General features: G+C 43.9%; 1 protein-coding gene across 1 annotated transcript; it reads left to right on the top strand.

Annotated features, from left to right (window-relative positions):
- Positions 1-7,367: 7,367 nt before the first annotated feature.
- On the top strand, positions 7,368-8,970 carry LOC310851078 (uncharacterized protein C11orf96 homolog). Its single transcript, XM_083753176.1, has one exon. It carries the CDS (start codon positions 7,927-7,929, stop codon positions 8,305-8,307), a length of 381 nt encoding a protein of 126 aa, XP_083609302.1. The 5' UTR covers positions 7,368-7,926; the 3' UTR covers positions 8,308-8,970.
- The last annotated feature ends 11,354 nt before the right edge of the window (positions 8,971-20,324 follow it).

The raw sequence follows: 20,324 nt of genomic DNA, 5'->3' as shown, positions 1-20,324 counted from the left end.
TGCCTGTTTGCTATTGAAACACGATTGATCTGGAGGTTTGAAGGAGACAACATTTTACTAGAGTGAAGTGTTTTGTAGCCTGGAAACACAACATTATTTCTGTCTGATGGAACATTTTTGAACGGCTTTGCTGCAGTGTTAACAGTATTGGATGGAAAGCTTTCTGAACTGAGTGCATTTTAATGCCAACCTGTCAGAGTTGGGTTGTTGGCATTGATCAGTTTTTATGTAAAAATGAAAGAAGGCTGGAATAACTAAGAATGATGGAAAGGAGAGTGTACAAAAACCTGTTACCTCTGGGGCAGATTAACCTTGAATTTTTTTATTGCAAGCAGATAGCAACGGAAGTAAACAGGACACATTCTCCCCCAGAATAAATCCATTAATTGGTGCTGAAGTACACAAAAGGATTGGACTGGCATGCTGAGATACTAAAATGGAATCACTAATTATGCTCCATTTCAGAAAAAAATGATATATTAGCTTATGAAAAATAGAACTAATTAGAGGAGGCTGTTTGTGCTGCTGGAACCAAATTGAAATAGATCTGTATTACAACTAATTCACCCATCAACAGGGATAGAGAGAGTACACCTATCTCTGACTTTTTATGCTATGGACCACAGTATCCTCCTGGAATCGCTCTGTGAGTTGGGGTTACTGTGTCACAGTGGTTATGAACGTTCCTCTGAAGGAACGTTCAGGTGTCCTTGATGGCAAGGCATGCCTATTTCCAGCTACAACAGCTATGGCCATTTCTGGAATGGGATATCATTAAACCATGGTGTAGTGATCTCATGTTTGGACTACTGCAGTTTGGGCTATTGATGTGGAACCATCCTTAAAAACAGCCCAGAAGTTTCAGCTCGTGCAGAATGCTGCTGCCCAGTTATTAACTGGCCTGATCCAAGGTTTTGATGGTGGCTTATAAAGCTCTAAACAGATTAGAATCCAAGTATCTGCAGGAGTGCCTCCTCCAATATCAGCTTACTCAAACCCTATGATCGATGGGAGTGGGGTTTTCCATATCTTCCCCACTAGGATTCATGGTTTTGGCATGCAAAGCAGGGTTTTAACCTGTGGTGGCATCCTGACTATTTGATGCCCTTCCACTGGAATTTGTCCTTCCTGCTGTTTGCAACATAGAAACGTAGAGTTGGAAGGAACCCCAAGGGTCATTTAGTCCAACCCCCTGCAATGCAGGAATGTCAGCTAAAGCATCCATGACAGTTGGCCATCCAACCTCTGTTTAAAAACCTCCAAGGAAGGAGAGTTGTCCACCTCTAATGAGAGTCTGTTCCACTGCTGAACGGCTCTTACTGTCAGAAAGTTTTTTCCGAATGTTTAGTCTGAATATCCTTTCTTGCAACTTGAAGCCATTGGTTCGAGTCCTACCCTTCAGAGCAGGAGAAAATCAGCATGCTCCCTCCTCCATGTGACAGCCCTTAAGATATTTGAAGATGGCTATCATATCTCCTCTCAGTCTCCTCTTTTCCAAGCTAAACATACCCAGCTCCTTCAAGTGCTCCTCATAAGGCTGAGTTTCCAGACCCTTGATCATCCTGGTTGTCTTCCTCTACACACGTTCCAGTTTGTCAACATCCTTAAATTGTGGTGCTCAGAATTGGACACAGTATTCCAAGTGTGGTCTGACTAAGGCAGAATAGAGTGGTACTATTGCTTCTCTTGATCTGGACATTATACTTCTGTTGATACAGCCTCATGGTCCACCAAGAGCCCTAGATCCTTTTCACATGTACTGCTAGTAAGCCGGGTGTCCCTCATCCTATATATGCATCTGGTTCTTCCAGCCTAAGTGCAGAACCTTACCTTTGTCCCTACTGAAATTAATTTTGTTAGCTTCCGCCCAGTTCTCCTATCTGTTAAGGTCATTTTGAATTCTGATTCTGTCTTCTGCGGCATTAACTACCCCTCCCAGTTTGGTGTGATCTGCAAATTTGATGAGCATCCCCTCAATTCCTTCATCCAAGTCATTTATAAAGACTTTGTTATTTTAGAGATACTTTTGGTATTTTGTATGTGTTTATCTATTGATGTGCATTGTTTGTGTTATCTTTTGTTGTACATCAGCCTAGGCTCCTTTTGGAGAAAGTGTGATGTAGAAATACAGCAAATAAGTATTTTTTTTAAAAAACATGTTGCGCTAAAGCATTGCTCTCAATCTGATGAACAAAAAGAATTGAGAACATTTGATGCATCCCTAGTTACCTACCATTAACTGCTTCTCAATAGCCTCAAATAAAGTTCTCTGTTTGAATAAAATTGCTTTGCAGATGTGTTCTCTAGTGCCATTTCATTAAAATGTTGACAACTCTTCTGCATACAAAATTATGGAGTTTACTGTTAATCTTAAACACACAAGGCAACAAGCCTTACAATTAAGATTGATAATATAGCTCCTCAGTCCAATAACACCATTGCAGACTCTCAGGAGAGTACAGAATTCAGAGAGATTATGTTTGCTCATTGAACCTGTCTTTCCGTACTTTTAAAAACTTCTTCAAAATCTGCATAGCTAAGCTAACAAACTAGACACTTGCTTAGCTCTAAACTGCAAAGCAGCCAGAAACCCTAACACCAGTTATCAATTTTATTTAACATGCAGCACTTCAGACATTACCAGATATAGACAAGGGGCGAATGCTTGTCTCCTGCAATCCTGGCCAGGCACGGTCTGTATGTATATGCTATATTGAATTTGTTCTATGCAAGGAATATACTTGCTTGGAGCAACCACATGGCATGAAATATCAGTCATCTATATGTCAGGTGTCACATTTCCAGATACCAGAATGGATCTAGATTAAAGCAATGACTTAAGCCACAGGAACAAATATAGACACTAGTGCACTTTGCAAGCTCAAGTTGGAAGATTGCATCATTGCATATTTTCACTGAATTGTCTCATCAAACATGTAGGCTTCCTTGGGCAAAACCCACTGGCCCCAACTGCTGTGTGCTTCTGTTGCAAAGGGGCCCGGAGGGGATTTCCACATGGGCCAAACTGACATAAATAGAGACTGTAGTCCCATTGCTTGGTGAATTGCATCTCTCTTATTTTCACACAGGTGATGGTACCCTGACTCAACAGAAAATTATCCAAAGTCATTTATTATCACAATGGTAAGGCTCAACCCAGATGGAGGAAAACAGGGAAGGATAGAAGGGGAAGAATGAACATGATTATTATTTAATTATGGGTTAGAAATCAAATGTGCTTTGTGCAGAGCATTTAATTCTTTTCTGATAAGTCTGTTGCTAAGGCAGGTCAAACATCTGTTTATATAAGAGGAAAATTGCTCTCGTCGAGCCCTTTCTCTGTAGCAGCTCCAGTCCAACATGACAGAAATGCTCAGCAGTGTTAAATAATAGGGTTTGCTCTAAGAAAGCAGACATTGGTAAATCTGTGCATTTGCTTAGTAATGTTTCATTCTTGTCTTCAAAGGAAAGGATGTAACTTTCATAAGCTTCATAAAGCTACTAGCCGTGATTTTTAAAAACCCATAAACTCTGTTCAAAGATGCTTTAAACTGCTAGATGCTGGAAGTAAACAACAGGAAATGGATAATGTTCATGAGCATCTTCTGCTGGTGAATTTGCTTGAGAAACCTGGCTAGTCACTTGACTAGTGCCATGTACTCAAAGTGGGGTTTGGCTGCTTATCTCTGAACAGCAGTTCCCCGTCTTTGCATAGCATATGTCTTCTGAAACTGAAAGGAGTTTCGAAGTAGTTTGTGATGTTCCTTGCAAAAGCCTGCAGTTAAAAGGGAAAGGTCAAAAAATCCCATTGGGCATTCCTATAATAGTTACTCGGATCAGTTCCTGTATCTTGAATTCCAAAATGAATTAAGGCTTTCCATTAAAATCTAGAGTAAGGACCATTGTGGAATATTTATTTTCACGTGTATGAGCTGCAAATTTTCGTACATGTCAACAAAAGTGTATGCTGTATTTCAGATCAAAGCTGAAGATGTTTTTCTCATGGACTTTCATCTGAGGGATTAATAGTGCAATCATATACAGTATATGTCTATTCAGAAGTATTCCCATTGAGCTCAATGGAACATACTCCCAATTAAGTATGTATAGGATTGCAGCCTAAGTTTCTGCATCTATATTCCTAAATCCCATGGACATTGACAGAATTTATTCATGAGGAAATGCATTTAAGGCATAAATAATTATTTCGTTTTGAAAAAAAACAATGCTATCATTGCTTCATTAACTTAACTGTATTTCCAACAAAAATAGCTTGCCATTGATCCTGAACCTAAGATGCTTTTAAAAGCCAAGGAGCTGAGAGGCTGCAGCAAAGAACTTTAATCATTAATTTCTTCTCCTGTTGGCAGCTAATATATCTTCCCACCCACCACCACATAAGTTAATTGTAGCTCGACAGGCTGCCAAAAGGCCTTGTTGCTACTTTTGCAAGGCCATAATGATTCCAGTAGATGCCACCCCTTCTTGAATCTGAAAGTCTTTTCTTATCCTGCTTATTTCTTGTCTGCTCTCAGTCCAGGTATCTTCTAAGCAAACATTCACTTTGTCTTCCAAAACTCTGTGATTTTGCATAAGAAGGGACAAAATGGTGCCATTTGTTCCTGCTTTAATGGAACATACTTTGGAATCCTTGAAATTAACTTTGGACTCGAAGACTGTACATTCAAGTCTTCTATTTCATGCTCCCTCTTCCGCTCTTGTCCCTGCCAGCCCACCCCCCTGCACCCTCAAAATCACCTCCAGAGAGTTAGGGTAGGAGCAGATTTTTGGAACCATGAGAGTAGGAGAGATTAAAATCCCATTGTGCCAGTAGAAACCTGATGGCACAAGACTGGATAGAGCCCTTTGTTCTGAACCTGCACCTTCAGAGCTTAAGGTGAGCAAATGAGCTCAAGCATACTTGCTCAAGTTCTCTGATGCCTGATTCACTTGAGTTTAAAGATTAATCGATTAAATAAATACATGCCACTGAACATTCCCTCGGGGTTCCAAAGTGATGGGGCTGGAGCTGCCAACAAAGCTTACAGCCCACAGCTTCTACTTTTCTTTTATACTGTATCAACTTCTCTGCAGCTTTTGAGACTGTTGACCACGATATCCTTCTGAACGAGCTTCATGGCTGGACTGAGGTGGTTTTTATCTCCAGCTGCTGTTGGACTACAACTCCCATCATTCCTAGCTAGAAGGACCAGTGGTCAGAGATGAAGGGAATTGTAGTCCAAAAACAGTTGGAGACCCAAGTTTGGAAAACCCTGCTAGAGTGATGATGTTGGTAGCCCTGCACATCTCGCCATTCTACACTAAGACTAGTGCCTTGACAGGAATGTCAACCCTATCCATGAGAAAATTTCCTCAGACCATTCAGGAATAATTCTGATTCTATTGCTCTTGGAAAGGGGGGAGATCATCTTAATAGGTCCTCCACCCCTACAGGGGACACTGTCATGGCCAATCAAATCATAACAGAAAATGTACATAACAACAAATTCACTTCAGGCTCCCCTATCAACAGAATCAAGCTGCCCCACACTGTTAAAGGGTATGTCCTACCTCACGGGCTGCAGGCTAATTGCTAATTTCAATATATTTTCAACTACACCGATACTTGTGTATATACACACAAAAATCTAGAAAAATCAATGCTATTTTAGTGTTCTAATATTCGAGGCTTCCCTGTCCCTATCTTAGTATATGCCATACCAGCCTCGCTCTTTAGAAGCCAGGCAAGTCTCACTGATGTTAGTGCAGTTGTAACACAGACATCCAAAGGTTAGCCCTGTCAAGTTAGCATCCTTCTCCACCCCCACCCGCAATTTGATGCCATATACTCTGCTCACAAAGGAGCCAGGAATTAAGTCTGGTGATGCAATAGCTTCAGTCACAGTTTAATGCAGTCTTTGGGTTGCAGTAAAGCTTTCCAGGGGAGAGGTAGCTGATTAAAACAACAATTTAAGTTTTAGAAGATAAACTTTTCATTGAGGATGTCAAATATAGTGTTTTTTAAAAATCAATCTTTTTGACATGAATTTTAAAAAATGTCATCTTGATGTTACATGTTTAGCCAAAAAATATTTCTTCGGCTACTGTTATTCTCAAGTAACTTTCTTATTACATTGGGCGGGGGGTTTGAATACATAGCAAATAAGGTGTCAGTGTGATTTTGAGAGGCAAGCATAGCCTGAGGTCTGAAAACATGTTTGCTCGATCATGTTATGTGCCCCTCTCACATCATTTGCAAATGTGGCCTGGAAAGATGCAGCAACTCTCTTTTACAGGTGATGTTATATGAACATGTCAAACTGTCTTATAATGAGCCTGACCCCTGTCAGAGGCTGTCCAAAATCTCAAACAGACGTCTTTCCCAACTCTCTGTCTATTTTACCACTGCAGACAACTGAAATTCCATGACTGTTTTATGTAATTTTATGAGATCTGTATATTGTATAGGACTATATTGTATTATGCCCTGGATGAAGGACAGATTAGCAATATTCTTACTAAAAACCAATAAAGTACGTTGTCAGAAGCCAAACGTCTTGGGAGAGAGCTGTGGCCCCAAACTCCCCGCCCCCCATAGAAATTTGCCTTCTTTGGAATTGCCCTATTGATCCCAATCCGTGTCTTGGAGTAACGCGTGTTGTCCATACATACACGGCAGTCCGTCCAAATGCAACCCTTCGCCATTTGTGGGGATCCGTTTTGCAGCACAAGGCAAGGGTTAGGCGGGCTGAAGCGACGGAGCCCCAGACCAACCATCCCAAAGCCCTCTGCCTTCCAAATCGGGTTGACAAAACCAAGCGTTGCTTTGCAAGCGACACGATGTATGTCTGCAGTGATCTTTTTGGCCGTCTTAAGTCGTGTTTGTGTGTGAAAATCGTCCCCAGTGCAAGTGTGGTAACAGCAGCCAGAATTTGGGGCTGCAAAGAGGAAGGAAACGGACCATGTGGGGAGCGGGATTTAAATCCACACTCACACGCTTAAACCTCCCCCCCCCCCGTAAACGCTGCTAATAAAATCCCCTAGCATTGCAGTGGGTTGGACTAGATGACCCTTGGGACCCCTTCCAACTCCACAATTCTATGATCGAAGTCGGACTTCTATGATTCCATGCTTCCCCTGCGGCTGCTTCAAAGTTTAAAAAAAGAAAGTCGGAAGATCCCATCGCGCCTATTCAGCGTCTGCTTTCCCGGCTGCCTTCGCCGCCTCCCCCTGCGAAAAAGGGGCCGCTTCTTCTCCAGGAACACCCCCCCCTCCCCCAGCAGGCGGGGGCGACGTGTTTTGGCGCGTCCCTCGTCCTCTCCCCCTCACCTCCGCCTCGCCTTCCGGGTTCCCTCGCTCCCTCCCCGTTTCTGCGGTGGGTGCTGGCGGGGCTTTCCGCCGTTCCTTGGAAGAGCAATCCCCCCACGGCGGCGAGGGAGAGGGGCGGTGGGAGCGCGCGTCGACGTCGTCAGGCGGAAGGGAAGCGGCCTCAGCGCCTTTAAATGGCATTGCTTGTCATCTGAGCATGCTCCTGTGTGGGCAGGCGAGGGGTATATATATATCGGCGGGGAGCTCCAGCCAGGCGCGGAAGCAGCGTGGCGAGGAGACACCAGCGGAGCGCGCGCTTCTTTCTGCCAGTCGCCGCCACCAGCAGGATTTACCCGCCTCCCCAGCGCGCTTTTTCGGCTGCGAAGCGGCAGAAGCCACCCTCTCGCCCCACCTCCGGCGGCTTTCCCGCCTTTTTCGCCCGGGTCTCCCTCGCCTTAGAGAGAGAGAGAGAGAGAAACGCCTCAAGGCAGCGAAGAATAAGAAGTAGCACAAAGCGAGACCCAAGCGCGAGGCGCTCTTCGGGGCGCTCGTTTGCTGGCGCGCGCGCTCTCTTTCTCGGCGTTCCCTTTTCTGCCGCTTTTCTCTTTCCCCCGCCCGATGGCTGCCGCCGCCGCCAAGCCCGCGGAGCTGATGGGCATCTGCTCGAGCTACCAGGCGGTGATGCCGCACTTCGTCTGCATCGCCGAGGAGTTCCCTCAGCCCACCCGGCCGGCCAAGCTGCCTCGGGGCAAGCTGCGCAGACCCCGCCAGTCGCGCTTCAAGACGCAGCCAGTGACCTTCGACGAGATCCAGGAGGTGGAGGAGGAAGGGGTCTCCCCCATGGAGGAGGAGAAAGCCAAGAAGTCCTTCCTGCAGTCCCTCGAGTGCCTCCGGAGGAGCACCCAGAACCTCAGCCTGCAGCAGAGGGAGAAGAAGCTCAGCAGCTGCAGCCGCCTGAGGAACAGCCTGGACTCCAGCGACTCCGACTCCCCGCTCTGAGGGACCTGGGAGGGGGGCATGAGAAGCGGGCAGGACAGGACGGGACACCCGCCGCCCCTCTCTGGCCCCGCGCTCCCCAAGGCGCCGCGCTCCATAAGGAAGTGAAACCGAGAGGAACTCCGCAGAGTCTATTTTCTAAAGCCCGAAAGGGACGGTTTCTGGTTGTTTGGCTTTTCCCTCGCCGGGAACGGACGCCCCCTCCTTGTTTTGCCTCCTACAGCCCATCCAAATCCTGTAACAAGACAAGAGACTTTGGGAAGAGCGTGCGAGTCGCCACCTCCTCGTTTCCTTTCCCTTCTTTTCTTCAAAACTCTGATAAAGATCCGGTGTGAATGTAGTAGATGCCCAGGGCAGTTCGCAAGTGAGGTCAAAAACTTTTTAAAGAAAGTGCTTGTATGTATGCTTCTACCTTGACTGAGTTTTTCTCTCTCTCCTCCCCCCGCCCCCCTTTTTTTAGAAAACGAAGGGGAAATAAATAAAAAATTGCACATCTTTTTCTAACTGTTAAAAAAATATGAGATGCTTTATGGATGCAATCCGCTGCTGGACTTTATATTTATTTTTGCATTTAAACTCTGGACTGCATTAACTTAAAATGTTTATACCTGAATGTCTGTAATTATTTCCACAGAAGAGAAATAAAACTGATATATTTGCACAATGCACCTGGGACTGATTGATAATTGCATTTGATCTTTATGCATCGTAATAATATTTATAGACATGCCCCTCATAAATTATCATGGTTGTATACGCCACAATAAATAAGTACATGCTGTTTTTTATCTTCTGAAGAAGCAACACACAGAAAGCTGTGTATTTACAACAGTGCTTTAAAATGAAGGAATGATTAATATACTGTAGATATAATAAGTTGAGAGTTGGAATGCAGTTTTAAAAAAAACAACATCCTGCAATGTAATGTTGCAGAGTGACTCTGATAACAACTTAAAGTGGTGAGTTCTTGATGTTGAGATTAGTTTATTGACCGATGCCTGATAGCAGTTTTTTCTTCTGGGAACCCAAAAGGGTTGTGAAGTTTTGAAACTAGATACAGTGCTGCAGTTCTTGTTATGCAAGACAGGAGGTTTGGGGAGGGATGCCTGCACTCTAGGAAGAGGCATTAATTTGCTTCCCATCCTAGTAAAAACTAAGAAATTGCCTATATTTCTCTTTTCCTCTGCTCCCTTCAATCATGCATGTGCAGTTTTTCTCCCTTTCATTTTAAACTACTGCATCTGTGCAGGAAAGTGTGCTTCTAAAAGTGCTGAGACCCGTAAGAACTGCTGCTCCCAGTTTCTTAAGCATCAGAATACTAATGTCTGTTCTCCCTTCAACACATACTTCTAACCATCTGTCAGCAAAGCGCTGCACTATGTCAGCCTTTCATTTTGTCAGACATGCTCCTGGAGTCCTGACACTATATTTTGGAATTTTTCTAATAGCCCAAGGGAACGTTCATGTAAAGGCCTCTCTCTCCAGAAGTCCATTGTTATGAATGAGACTGGTCCTTAACTCTGCTTGTTTGGATTTGGGGAGGGGGGCCGAGAGGCGGGGGGGGGGATCCTCAAAACACAAGTTATTGAGAAAAGATCAAAGTGGGAGCTGGTGCCAGAAATCCCCCAGGAATAAGAGGCACTAGCAGAGATGAAGAGTGTAGTGTCAGCTAAGAGGTGATGCTGCAGAACAAAATGCACTTAGAGCCTAGATGTGAATAGCACTAAATACTGCAGAATAGGACAAAAGCAAGATATATAGGAAGCCAAGAGTTTCTGGGTTATAGGACAAATGTTTCTAGTCTGGATTACAGCGTGTCAGCAGAGCAGCATTTTTCACTTTACAAAAAAACAAACAAACAAAATGAAATGCAAGAAACTTTTTAGAGTTCATCATGCAGAAAAATCCATTAATAATCAGACAGGCAAGGAAGTGAGATATATTCCCCATCAGTTTCTGTAATAAAAACCCTCTGAAATCACCATCAGTATTTTGTTTCAAATGCTGGTTTAAGAGTCTTCTGTTTAGAAGGCTTTGCTGATATGTATAGCTTACATATCATGGGTTATTATGTCCAGAGGTTGACTAGGTATTTTATGCTGTTTTATGGATGCGTTAAGTTTACCACCTAGATACTGTGCTTATTCTACAACAAAAGCCAGAAAAGGAAATGTGTGAACGAGCCAAATGTTCCTCTTACCATAGGAAACAACTAAACTATGTTCTTAATATGCACATATGCACACACTCATAATCTATACATCCTGAATGCAGAAATATCACGGTAACTTGGAAGCTAACCATCCTAAATGCAAGCATGCTCCACTTCCAAGTTACTTTAAAAAGAAATAATTGTTTAAAAGTCATCTGTATTTCTTCTCAGATATTTCCAGCATTACTTGTGATCTGGAAATCCCACTGTGAGGCCGTTTGGAGACTCAAAACTGCCCCTTTGTCCATAGCTTTTAAGTAACCCTACAGCAGGGCAATGCTCACTTAAAGCATTTTGTGACTCTAGTAGGATTCAAGCTACTGCATCCTTGGATGACTCAAGCAGGATGGCTCTGCAGGTTTGTGTTAAGGGTTTAGGTAAAAAAAAATCTGTTAAAAGGTAGAGTCAGTGAGAAAGAATCTCAGGCTGCCGATAAAACTTCTCCTCTTGGAGCTCTATTCTACACAAGTGGGCATTAAGGAGGCTGTTTACCTGTATGCTTCCCATGGCTGTGTTTGTATGTAGCTGGGATGCCATCAGAAATGGGCAGGCGATGCTGCACTGCCAGGCTGCAGACAGCAACACAGCAGTAGGCAGCAACAGCATCTGCAGGAAAAGGATTTGCATTGCTTTATACTTCCAAGAACTCCATTTGGAAATCTAGTCAGGAGCAGATCAGCGGGGGAGAGAAGGAGGGAGGGAGAGAATATTATAAAGGCTTCATTATTCTGATTAGAATATTTCATAATAAAAACAAGGTTGTTGTTTAGTGGCAAATGCTAACATTTAATTGCATGCAGGTGTAATTGCTTTATTTATTTATTTTTAAAGAAGAGGTGTCCTGGTATTAAAAGTAACACAGCCAGCTGGTTTAAGATGGGGAAGGGGTTGTCTCCCTTAAAATGATGGTCTAACAAGTTTGTTATGTGTCCCCTTCTGAAAGATGCTGTGTTTATGAGTATCTGCATGGGGGGGGGGGAGCTTTGGTAGGCACAACATCTCCCATTAACACAGCCTTAAGATGAAAGAGATTTCAGCAGCTTAACTTTCCCTTGGAATGAAGCTACTGTAGTTAAGATGTAGAGAGCCTAGAGCCTGCTAGGCTAAGAAGTCCGTGATCCCTTGAAGTGGGAAAGCAGGACTACTTTTTAAGGTAGCCCCCCCCAAATAAATCTCCTTTATTTAGAAAGATTTATAGACTGCTTAATCACAAAGCTGTGAGCAGTGCACATTCAAAAATTCTAGATAAAGCACAGGTAAAAGCCACAAGTTAAACCCAGAGACTAATACCAAAACAGTCACCATGGTGTGAGCATGGAGGGGTTATGTAGCTTTCATCAGAGATGACATAAGAATTACCCAGATGGGCTTCCTAGTGGGAATTGCATTTTACCAGTGATCATATTTTTCTAAAAACTCACAAACAGAAGAGCATCTTTGGGGTGAAGCTATTTAAAATCTGTGCAAACAAACAAGGAAGAGCTGGGCATTCAGCTCAACAAACTTTCTGGATATGGCCTGTCTAGACAGTTTATTGAACACCGTTCATTGCTTGGCAGGCAGTTTGACATTCCTGCGATAGGAATGCAATCGCCCATCTTAATCCCAAAAGTTCTATCATGCAGCATTATGCCTTAATATACAAAGGATTCTAGCAGGTATGTGGGGAAGTAATATCATTCCTGTTATTTTGCAAAGAAAAGAAAAGAAAAGAAATGCACTGTGTATTATGAGCTAGATCAATTGTTCAGCATAGTTCTTTAGTATCAGTTCTGATTGTTGCTCTCTGGGTGGCATTCATGAACACCAAAGCAGGCAGTTCATCACATCTTTATGGTATTTACTGATGAAGTATAGAAGAAAAATCCTCAGTAGTAGGAAGCTGCCTTGGTCTTTCTAGCTGAGGCAGCACATATAGCTCAGTTGGTCAATTAAAATCAATAAAAAGTTTTTTTTAAAAAAATAGCTCAGTTGGTAGAGCACAAGAATCTTAATATCAGGGTCCTGGGTTTGAGTACCATGCTGGGCAAAAGATTCCTGCATTGCAGGGGGTTGGACTAGATGATCCTAGTGGTCCCTTCCAACTCTACAATTCTATACTGACTGGCAGTGGCTCTCCAGGGTTTTGGACATGAGATTTCTCCAGCCCTATTTGGAGACCCTGGGGAATGTACGTGGGGCCTTCTGCAAGGACAGTGGGAGTTGTGCCACTGAGCTAGTTCCCGTCTAGTGCCATGCTTTCTTAGTCTTCCCTTAAGCCAGGCAGGTAACTGGCTACAATTGTCCAGATTCTTCATGTTTGTTTAAAAGAAATAATTGCACTCACCAAATTTGTTTGCCTATTTCTTCCCCTAATTCATTTATGCTGATATTTGTGTCCATTTTCTAAATGCTACCATGGAGGGAGGGGATACAAACAGGTGGAAATATTTAATAGTATACAACAGAATGCAAACTTGTAATGAAATTAAAAGTAGGTGGAAGCTGGATAGCAGATCTGAAATGCCCTGCTTCCTCAGAGAGAAGACCTACCTTTGCTGCTTTTTCCTCCCTCACCTCTCCCTCCCACTTTTTTGTTTTGTCTCTTAGATTATAAGCCTGAGTACAGAGGTCATTTTGATTGGTATTGTTCTGTAAGTTGTTGTGAGAGCCTGTTTGGTTGAAGAGCAGGGGGAAATTGCCTTCATGGCAGGGATTGAACCAGAGATTTTCTGCATGCAGAGAAGATGCTCTACCACTAAGCTATGATCCCTAGGAAAAACACTTTGATATGCTAATCTGATCAGGAATATTAGCACATTTGTACTGGGAAGGCATGCTGATACCTGTATCTACCCCTGGCAATTGGACTTGCTGGCTGAGACTGATAGGAGTTGGGAGTCTTATATCTGGAGAGCCACCAGTTCACAACTGGTGCCTTTAGGCATCAGCAGAGCAATGAGGATTTTCATATACAATTCAATCTCGATCTCAAATGTCAAAACTGGCATTGACCCTCCCTCTCAGACAAAGCATACCCACAAGAGGCTCCATTTCACAAGTATCTTAGAGGTTATTATTTGTTGTTAAATGCTTGATGTGGATGAGAAGTTGAACTTAATTGTGGGTGCTGTGTATGGGAATATTGGTATAAATTCACTTAGTATATTCATATTACAGATTTATACCCACATGCCTTTGTTTTCTATACTCTCCCTTCTCATTGTTCATCTTCCAAGTAGCAGTTTCAATTGAAAGCTTTTTGAAGGGATCTGTTTTATGTCAACTCTTAAAATACCCTGAGTACAGATACAGTGGTACCTCAGGTTACAAACACTTCAGGTTACAGACGCTTCAGGTTACAGACTCCACTAGCCCAGAAATAGTAGCTCGGGTTAAGAACTTTGCTTTACGATAAGAATAGAAATCGCGCAGTGGCAGCGGGAGGCCCTATTAGCTAAAGTGGTGCTTCAGGTTAAGAACAGTTTCAGGTTAAGAATGGACCTCCGGAACAAATTAAGTTCTTAACCCTGTAGTGCTATAGGAATTAATATACAGCTCCAGAGGTAATACAGCAATCTTTGGCTTCGTTATGGACGCTGAGATAATCCATACTTCTTGGCCTAGTCTGTGGTTTGAAGTTGTTTTCCACTCACAGTTCTGAGGCATTACAGTTCAGTAAAGGTAAAGGTAAAGGGACCCCTGACCATTAGGTCCAGTTGTGACCGACTCTGGGGTTGCTGCACTCATCTCGCTTTATTGGCCGAGGGAGCCAGCGGATAGCTTCCGGGTCATGTGGCCAGCATGACTAAGCCACTTCTGGCGAACCAGAGGAGTGCACGGAAACACCGTTTACCTTCCCCCCGGAACGGTACCTATTTATCTACTTGCACTTTGACGTGCTTTCAAACTGCTAGGTTGGCAGGAGCAGGGACCGAACAATGGGCACTCACCCTGTCGCAGGGATTCGCACCGCCGACCTTCTGAGCAGCAAGTCCTAGGCTCTGTGGTTTAACCCACACCCGCGTCCCCCACAGTTCAGTAGTAAATAGTAAAATCCATGGCTGATGAAAGCTAGCTGCTGGGGGCATGAGTTCAGGCTGTGGTGATGCAGCTGCAGGCATTCCTGGGGGAAACTGATAATTAAGATCCATTTCACTGTGGGTTCAGACCCTGCTTCAGTTGCTGTGTGTTGACCACTAGAGGAAGGCTTTTTTCACATTACAGCAGCTTCCTTATGAAGGTTACTAGGGCTGGAGGGCTGGAGGGTGGGGCAACTCAGGTGAAACAACCATCCTCTAATGGCAACTGCAGAGTCTCTCACCCCTCACCCAAATGCAGGCTTCACACTGGATTCAAAGAAAATTAAAATATTCCTAGATAATGCATTATTTTCAGTTGGGTGGTTATCATCTCTCTCTCTCTCTCTCTCTCTCCCACAATATTTGTATTTTTGAGGCTTAGGTTATTTGTTTGTACTTAAAACCTGTGTAGAAAGGTTCCTTTCTTGAGGGGGAAGTGAAAAAGGAGAAAGTGGAGGAGGAAAGGGAGGTGATAGCACGACATGCTTGCAAAATGATTCTTGGGTTACTGAAAATGGCTCAGAGGATGTTATTTATTTGCCTATTACTGTTGATACTGGGTCCTGGCAATTGTGCTGCTGAAAACTTTACGAGGTCCTAACTCAACTGCTCATAATCCTCCAGGAGGGCTGCACAGGAACAAGCAGCATGATTATATTCCTTGGCACAATTCTAGAGACATTCAGTAATAAGAGAACACAATTTCTTCATACTTAAAGAAAAAGAAAGAAAAGAAGCAGCCACTGCTGAGTGATTTTGCTGCTCAATTTTTAATAGCTGCTGCACTCTGAAGTATGCCAAGTCATTGGCAGCCTCTACCTCATCCTGTCCTTTTTAACTGTTCCTGTGTGGCATTAGTGTCATTATATTAACTGTACAGACATAGAGCTGAGGCAGAAACATCTGTATAACATTGTTACACCAGCATATAAACTTGCCATCAAAGAGGGAACCACAGAGGCTGGATGAAATGTTTGCAAACCTAGGCTATAACATTTGAGACCAATTAGGCAGGTATTTGTTATAGTTAACAGGAAATCAATAAGACTTTTATCTTTTGGTAAATAAAATCAGTACTGGCAAGCTATCCTTTAAAACCACATAAGTTCAAGGAACCAAACTGGGAACCAAAGCTATAGACTGACCTGTGTTTAGTAAAGGTCTTGTGAATCAAGAGTCCTGCCAGAACAGTATTGCGGGGTCAGAATTTTTTAAAAGTAGATGGTGAAAAATTAAGGTTGAGAAGAAAAATTGGCATTTGAATAATAAAAGAACCATTCTGTGAATACAGCTGCAAATTATATAGTGTTGTGTCATTTAAAAAATGTGGCCTAAACCTTAGAGAGAACTTAAAACCAATGTACTCTTAGTGGTGGCTTATTTAAAGGTAAAGGTAAAGGTAAAGGTACCCCTGCCCGTACGGGCCAGTCTTGCCAGACTCTAGGGTTGTGCGCTCATCTCCCTCTATAGGCCGGGAGCCAGCGCTGTCCGCAGACACTTCCGGGTCACGTGGCCAGCGTGACAAGCTGCATCTGGCGAGCCAGCGCAGCACACGGAACGCCGTTTACCTTCCTGCTGGTAAGCGGTCCCTATTTATCTACTTGCACCCAAAGGTGCTTTTGAACTGCTAGGTTGGCAGGCGCTGGGACCAAACAACGGGAGCGCACCCCGCCGCGGGGATTCGAACCGCCGACCTTTCAATCGGCAAGTCCTAGGCACTGAGGCTTTAACCCACAGCGCCACCCGCGTCCCTACAGTGCCACCCGCGTCCCTGTGGCTTATTTACAAGGGTACAAATATGGATGTATGATTAAGGCACAGAATACAGTACTGCTTAAATAGCCATGATTCAGTTCCTGCCCTTCTGCAGCTTTCAGCTTCGCAAACCTTTCATTCAGAGAGGAAAATAATACCTATTCTTTCTCTCTTACCTCATAGGTGAATTTTCCCAACCTTCCCTTGGTTTTAAATTCTTCCACTGAGGTGTTGAGTGGCCGCTGATTTGACAGGGCCTGAAAGGACACCCATAGCCTTTCGCTGAGAGTTTTTTTGCCTTTCTCTCTCAGTTGATAGCAGATGATTGTTAGGTGTCTTCTACATAGGAACTGTTGCAGCTTGAGTGGAAATGGCATTGGGCAGGATTGACACATAGGGGAACCCTCTTGAAGGGCCTTGAAGAGGCGCCCAGGCTCCTGCCCTGAACTTGGAGTGGACTGGGCCTGGTGCAACTCATCTCAGGTGAACAACAGGATTCCAGTCACATGGTTTGCACCACGTTGGGTCTTTGTGCCCTGGTCAACTCCCATGGCTTTCCCCAGTTGGTATGGCATATCAGGCTTCAGACAGGAAGTACTGGAGGTTAATGGACCCTGACTCAATGCCATGGCAACCCTGCTTTCCTCACAGTAGAAGAAGAAGAAGAGTTTGGATTTGATATCCCGCTTTATCATTACCTGAAGGAGTCTCAAAGCGTCTAACATTCTCCTTTCCCTTCCTCCCCCACAACAAACACTCTGTGAGGTGAGTGGGGCTGAGAGACTTCAGAGAAGTGTGACTGGCCCAAGGTCACCCAGCAGCTGCCTGTGGAGGAACGGAGACGCGAACCCGGTTCCGCAGATTACAAATCTACCGCTCTTAACCACTACACCACACAGTAGCCAGTAAAAGGTTGTGACCTATTTTCACTCACACCCATGTACCGAGTATTGTGTTATCTCTTTACCTGGCCTGGGGAATACAACCACAATGTGCCTGCCTTGCTGATCAGACTACAGAGAGTTGATGGGGAAAAACAGAATCGGTTCCATTTCCAAATGTGAAGGCCTTGTGTACGTAGAAGTGGGCACAATTTCAGACATGCACTCAGTTCAGCTCCCAGTTTCAGTTCTTGGCAACTCTAGTTAAAAGGGGTCAGGGAGCAGGTGATGGGAAAGGCTCTGGAAAACTAGTGGCAGAGTAGAGCGTACTGGAGTAGATGGAACAACTAGTCTTATCTTGTAGAAGGAAGCTTCCGATAGTCCTATAAGGTCCAGTCACCCTGTTTACATATATAATGCACAGAAATCTATGTAGCTAGACAGCTATTTACAATTTATGTGTGGCCTGTGTATTTTGCCATTGAAACACAAGTATATGATATTTAATCCAGGGTAACGTTGGCTCTGAGGATACAGCTTGCCTTTAATTTCTGAAACCTAGCATTCTTGGCAATGCTATTAGGAAGCTATTGTGCAACCCTGTAAAACACAGGATCCTGAAATTACACAAGCACAAAAGGAAAAGGTAAGAGAGCTTGTGATGGTATGTGCACTGAATGAATAACCCTTCCCCAGTTAATTGAAAGGTGTGTTGTTCAAAATAGAGACCTTGAATAAGCTGCTCGGCAATCAAATCAAGTTTGTTTAACAGGTGCATTGCAAAAAACACCTGCTGCCCTGAATAGTGCACTACATGGGGAATCTGTGGACTGAAACTTTCTTTTTTTAAATCATGCTTAGGTTTCATCAGTATGGGATATGGGGGCAAGGCCAAGAGTAAGATGTTCCAGCAGCATCAGACCCAAGATAAAAGGCAATTCTGTAGTGGCTAGATTAACATTTTTAAGCTTCTTTACCTAATATTTTGTGTTTTAACTAACATTATTTGACACTAAACCACACACACTAAACATTTGTTTCTTAACTGGCTTGATCTTCTCTACAAAAATTCACCAGGAGTTAAGATTGACTATGCTCAGTTGGTACAGAATGCAGACTGTGGTGAGGGGAGTAGAAAACTGAGGGGAATGTGATGGAGTATCTTAGGAAAGGGCATGGCTGGCTGACTTTCTGAAGTACTGCACACTGCAACATTTTGCAGTAGGGAACCCCTACAACCTAGCACAGTAAAAGGTAAAGGCAAAGGGACTCCTGACCGTTAGGTCCAGTCGCGGATGACTCTGGGGTTGCAGCGCTCATCTTGCTTTACTGGCCGAGGGAGCCAGCGTTTGTCCACAGACAGTTTTTCTGGGTCATGTGGCCAGCATGACTTAGCCACTTCTGGCGAACCAGAGCAGCGCACGGAAACACCGTTCACCTTCCCACCGGAGTGGTACCTATTTATCTACTTGCACTTGATGTGCTTTCAAACTGCTAGGTTAGCAGGAGCAGGGACCGAGCAACAGGAGCTCACCCCATTGCAGGGTTTCGAACCACTGACCTTCTGATCGGCAACCCTAGGCTCTGTGGTTTAGACCACAGTGCCACCCGCGTCCCAGTGGGAAAGCTAAAAACAAAGCAAAACACAGTTCCCATGAGAGAAGTTCCTTCACGGCTTTTGGGAGGAGGCTTTTAACTGCCAATTGTTAAAAAAAGCAGGCATATAAATATTGATGGCTATTGGGCAATGCCCAATATGCTCTGAGCACTCATCCACTGCCTCTCTGCTATGCTCTCTGACTTGCCAGAAGTCTGCACCAGATGTGCCTGCCTGTTCGCCAGAAGATGACGAAGAAAGAGCTGGATCATAACGTACGATCGGAAGTGCTGTCAGAAGCATATTTTTTTTTAAAAAATCACATTTCTGACAGAAAGAATACACTACTGCGTTGTGTGAATTTAAGCTGAGATTTCAGAGACAACAGATGCTGGTTTCTTAACCAGTTTTTGGGGTTGGGGCATGATTTTAAAGGCAACCACAAGGTAGTTGAGGCAGAATCAAGAGATGTGCATTAGCAGCAGTGCATACCATCCTTTCATAAAAGACATGGGCATAGTCAAGGGGAGGCAGGGGGGACAACAATAGAAATAACTAACAGGCCAATCGCATCAGTTCTGCCCCCCAACAAAAGTCCTGCACCCCCTAACAAAGTCCTGCCCCTAACAAAGTCCTGCCCCCCTAACAAAAATCCTGGCTATGGCCGTGGCCACAGACATCCCTGGTGGGCCGCACTGTTTCTCGTTGCCTCAGCCCAGCTCCATTTTACTGTTCTTTAGAAAATGCAAACTTTTTGTTCTACACAAAGAAGTTGTTCCATGATGCCAGTGACTTTCCAGATTAACAAGTAGGCTTTAAAAATACGTAATTAAGGGTTAAGGTGTGAACTGATGGTTGATCCTGTAGTTTGCATAGCATCTATCCACCTGGTGGGCACAATCATAATGAATACTAATCCTGATATACCTAACAGGCTTGCCATTACTGAGCTCTCCTGGAGAGAATGCTACATTCATAGAATTGTTGTTCAGCTAAATGAGAAGCAGGACTGAAAAGAACATCCCACAGGAAAAGGTGAAATTCTTATTAATGCTGCTATTTAGTGTTCAGTTACTTAACACAAATGTGTGTTTACTAAAGTGTTTATTGAAAAGCAAGTCACGGTGCAATCGAAAACATACTGCCTAAGAACTTGTTTCGCATAGTATTGTATTCTTTTGCCAGCCTTTGCCAACCTGATGCCCTCCATGTGTTTTGGACTAAAATTCCATTCAGCCCCTGCACCAGATCAGTAAAGGCTGGTTTTGCACTCCCCATTTCATGGAGTAATTGGGAGTGTCATAGGCTGCCTTTGATGGGTTCTGTTTCCTTGCAAGGAGACAGTTCTGGCGCCTTACAGTGTTTTCGTAACATCTGTTTATTTCCAAATCCATAAATTGAACAGAAGGGATTAAGCAGGCACCGTCACAGGCAGTGCTAGTCTTTAAAGCAGCGTCAAGCCTCATAAAGCAACAGCACACATTTGGTGCCACTCCACCAACCCCAAGTCACCT

The sequence above is a fragment of the Podarcis gaigeae genome (assembly GCF_964106915.1).
Source record: "Podarcis gaigeae genome assembly, chromosome: 1".
Lineage (NCBI taxonomy): Eukaryota > Metazoa > Chordata > Lepidosauria > Squamata > Lacertidae > Podarcis > Podarcis gaigeae.
The sequence above is the reverse complement of the archived record's forward strand: the minus strand, read 5'-3'. Positions and strand labels throughout refer to the sequence as shown.

Excerpts from the sequence above, each read along its gene's own strand:
- LOC310851078 (XM_083753176.1), top strand. The coding sequence starts at position 7,927 with ATGGCTGCCGCCGCCGCCAAGCCCGCGGAGCTGATGGGCATCTGCTCG.